General features: G+C 36.1%; 1 protein-coding gene across 1 annotated transcript in view; it reads right to left on the bottom strand.

Annotated features, from left to right (window-relative positions):
* tspan2b (tetraspanin 2b) overlaps window positions 1–3,950 on the bottom strand; it is a 15,242-nt gene continuing 11,292 nt past the window's right edge. Inside the window, exons 4-8 of the mRNA XM_060895144.1 lie at window positions 3,440–3,514; window positions 3,268–3,348; window positions 3,090–3,155; window positions 2,850–2,933; window positions 1–2,704 (exon numbers count right to left, since the gene is read on the bottom strand). Of these exons, the coding sequence (XP_060751127.1) occupies window positions 2,639–2,704; window positions 2,850–2,933; window positions 3,090–3,155; window positions 3,268–3,348; window positions 3,440–3,514 (372 nt within the window). The 3' untranslated portion in view covers window positions 1–2,638. The remainder of the gene's footprint in view (window positions 2,705–2,849; window positions 2,934–3,089; window positions 3,156–3,267; window positions 3,349–3,439; window positions 3,515–3,950) is intronic.

The raw sequence follows: 3,950 nt of genomic DNA, 5'->3' as shown, positions 1-3,950 counted from the left end.
TAAAAACTCAGAAACGTTTATTTGTTCGTTTTACTTCAATCTTTCATCCTGAGATGCCTAACTCATCAGCCAATAAATAATTTACTCCTTTCGATACCAGAAACCAACATCAACAACCAACAACGGCAACGCTGTGTTGTTTACAGTACAAGACACAGGTTTGCTAAAAAATAATAATTACAACACACACGGTTTGATCTAAGCTGGTATGGAAAGCCATGCAACGTTACATACAACATACTGTACATGCATTTCCTACGTTCTGAGCAGCCGTAAAGACACGAACCGGCTCTCTTTCGCACACACTCACACGTCCCCTGCTTACTTTATGGTACTGTTGTTTGTCAGTTTTAGGCATGTGCTGATATTCAATACGATCCTTCTGAAACACCGTGATGTTAACATGCATCTCAGCTGTGATCATTTCTGATTCAGCTTCATTATACATCATCACTCTCACCTTTAGCTTCGATCCAGGCCTTATACAAAAAACTTAAATTGAAAACAAGATAAAATAACGAAAATACGGAACAGAAATACAATGTACTATTTCACTGCATTAGCCACGTCCATCAATGAGATCCCCTTTTTTTGTCCTCATGCTAAACCAATTAACAGACGTGTTATTAATTAACAGTGTCTACTTTTATTATTAGTTGTTAATAATATAACATTATTAACAGACGGTCTTAAAGTAGTGCTGTTTTTCGTGTTTGTTCATGTCCAAGAAACATCAAATACACCAAAGATGACCTAAGTGTCCAAAATAATTCATAAGGTTGTTGTGGTTTGAGGTTGTTGAGTACTCTATAGTATATATACCGTATATTATATAAATCAGCACATGCCTAAACTACGTCTACAAGAAGAAAATTTCATAAATTTCACCTAATTATGGAAACATTCATTATTACTACAGATCTTCACCCAGTCCATGTTTGTTTACTTAGTTTTAGCTAATCGGGTGTTTCATTCCTTTTTCAAGTGCACACTTGTTGACTTCCCCACACTCTTTTCGTCCTTCATCTATATTATATGCAACAGTTGTTCACTTGGAGCACAAGTAAAGGATCCGAACGTCAGGAATACACATTAATATACACCCTGTATATAAAATAAAACATTTCTACATAGCCGATGGGATAAGCCTTACTTTTCTAGAAAATGAAAAACAAACAATGTGCATCAGATGGTTTTGCTTTTTTTAATGTTTGTAATCAAGTTATGAAGCTGCTGTAAACTTCGTTATTACGTATTAAACTGAACTGTAAAATGGGACAGTTTTTAACCCTACAGGGACATAATTGTTAAATAACGTGCTTCATAATCCAACCAAATAAAAACTGAAATCAGCATCTGAAACAAAGTAAACGTTCAACTTTAGCACATTTACCACCAACTAAATATGTTCATGTGTGTTCAGCTCATAAATACGGTCTTTCCGACATGAATTGAACGCACCATACGCATTCATTCATTCATTCATTCATTCATTCATCCACTTGTGCTCCAGTTTACACTTGCAAGGTTTGTTCTACATTTAAAAAAAATAAAAATAAATAAATAAAAATAAAAAAACAGGAAATGGCGTTAAGATTGCCGTGACAGCTTTGGAGTAAATTGTGTTGCTGAAGTAAGTCTTACCCTACGTTCACTCTAGCAAGTGACAAAGCAAAAAATAACAAGCTACAAACGACACAAACAATTTTCTTGCTAGTGTAAACGTTGCTCGAGTCGCTCCGAACAGAATGGCCTCGACCGAGAGGAAGTGGACAAGTGTGTGTTGAAATCAGGATTGGAAAACAAAAATAATAATCTGTATTATTTAAACTAGACGGGTTGAAGATCTCAGGTTATATAAGTTGTATAAAAGAGCAAGGCACCTTAATTGATCGTATACAGGAATTACTTAAAAACGCCAACGACTAGCTTCTACACAAACCAACAGTACGTCACAGATAGTCACCATCACACACATTACAAAAACGGAGTATAAATCTCAGCAATATGTACAAATCGGTCCTAAAGGCAGCGACTATGTAATGCGAGGTGGATACTCGTAAACCTAAATTCAATTCAATTCAATTTAAGAGTTATGATATTAAACAGGTCCAAAAGGCTGAGTGCACTACCCAGGATTATTTATCAAGCACTAATTCTATATTAATATCATTAGTCTACTGTGGACGTGTCCCAAACAACACAGCATTTACACTACACACGCCTTTTTAAAGACTCTCCCTGCGGTAGTGCACTCGGACTATTAAACAGGACTGTGTGTTATTTACGCTCACTTTGACTCACTGGGCCTTACTGGACTAATCTCCCTCGGTCATGTAACACCAGAGAGCCCAGGCTTTAAATTACGCATCTCGACATCCTCCAGTAGATTCAGAAATATATAAATTAAATACAATTCCTTAAAACAGCTTTACAAACAGAATATTTTACGACACCTATCCAGCAGGTAAAGTGAAAAAAAAAAAAAGATAAAATCCAAACTCAAAAGGTTAAAAGGAAGAAATTCTTCCATTAGCTTCTGACTGGATGTTCTGAATGATGGAAAAGGAGATTCTCGAAGCTCTTGTTGTGTCTGTGAAAAATTGCCGCAGAGGTTGAAGGCCAAAGGGTCACCAAATTAGATGACCTCACGGCTGTTCCGGATCGCGCAGCACAGCACCATGCTGAATATCATCCCGATAATCTGCGGAAATCAGACAGACATTGGTCATAATAACAATAAAAAGTGTTGTTAATCAAATAAGAGCGTATGTAGCTATATTTTGTTTTACGTCTTGACTGATTGTGTAAATCTGATTGTGTCAAATTGTTCCATCAAAACCTCTCACCATGACTCCGGCAATTCCGATCCCCACGTATCCGATGATGAACATTTTACTGTTGAAAAACTCTTCGATGGCTACGTCACATTTCTGTAAAAATTGTAGAAGATTAAGTTTGTATATTCCCAGGGTGACTCACAGGAGCTCAGGAACATCACATTTGAAAATAAATGTATTTGTCCTCAGACTAAATAATGATTTAAAAAAAAAAGCTAAAATAAGAATTAGTAGTATGATTAAAGTTACCTTGATGTTAGGAGAAAAATCAACACACAGAGTTTTATGTGTTTTCTCAGTGCCGCAACAATCCAGCTGCGAGAAGAAGAGAACGGCATCTCAGCACACATTCAAACAACCAATGAAATTCACTCACACACACACACACACACACACAAAGTACAAAAAGACACGGTGTGACACTTACAACTCGATGGTAGCTGGTGATAATCTCCGTGCTGTTACTGTCTGATGATATTTTATAAAATTTCTGAATGTCCTCAATAATCTGAGGGAATGAAAGTGAGAAGAAAATCAATCCACGCTAAAGGAAGAATGAACTCCAAGTCGAGTGCATGTGTGTGTGTGTGGAGGTTTACCGTGTCTTTATTCAGAAATCCAAACACACCAGCAGCAATTTCAGCTGCGAAGATGATCAAGAGGCAGGCGAAGAACTGCAGGGACACAAAAACGCAAATTAAAAAATAACTGCACGATCAACACAAGAAATCTTAGCTGTAAAAGTGTAAGAAAACAAAATCAGATGAAGTGTTGAGATCTGAAGTATTTGGATTTGAAGAAAAATGGAAAACTTAAAATGATTAGCAACGTATAGAAATAAGTTTAATAAGCTTGTTTATTTAGTTTAATATTATAATAAGACTATATTTCTAAGATATTTCTTTTTTGCTCTTTTCACATCTGACGAATAGAAATTTTTATAAAGAATAAAAGCGTATGTCTGAGAAAAAAAGGGAAAGGACGGGCAGGGAAAGGAACAAAGGAGAGGAAGGAGGGAATGGAAGTAGAGGTGAATATTAAGATTAAGGAGATAGGAAAGAAAAATTTATGAAAACAAAAGAGAAATATGTGGAAAGGAGGAAGTACAGG

The sequence above is a fragment of the Tachysurus vachellii genome, chromosome 19, assembly GCF_030014155.1.
Source record: "Tachysurus vachellii isolate PV-2020 chromosome 19, HZAU_Pvac_v1, whole genome shotgun sequence".
Taxonomy (NCBI): Eukaryota; Metazoa; Chordata; class Actinopteri; order Siluriformes; family Bagridae; genus Tachysurus; species Tachysurus vachellii.
The sequence above is the reverse complement of the archived record's forward strand: the minus strand, read 5'-3'. Positions and strand labels throughout refer to the sequence as shown.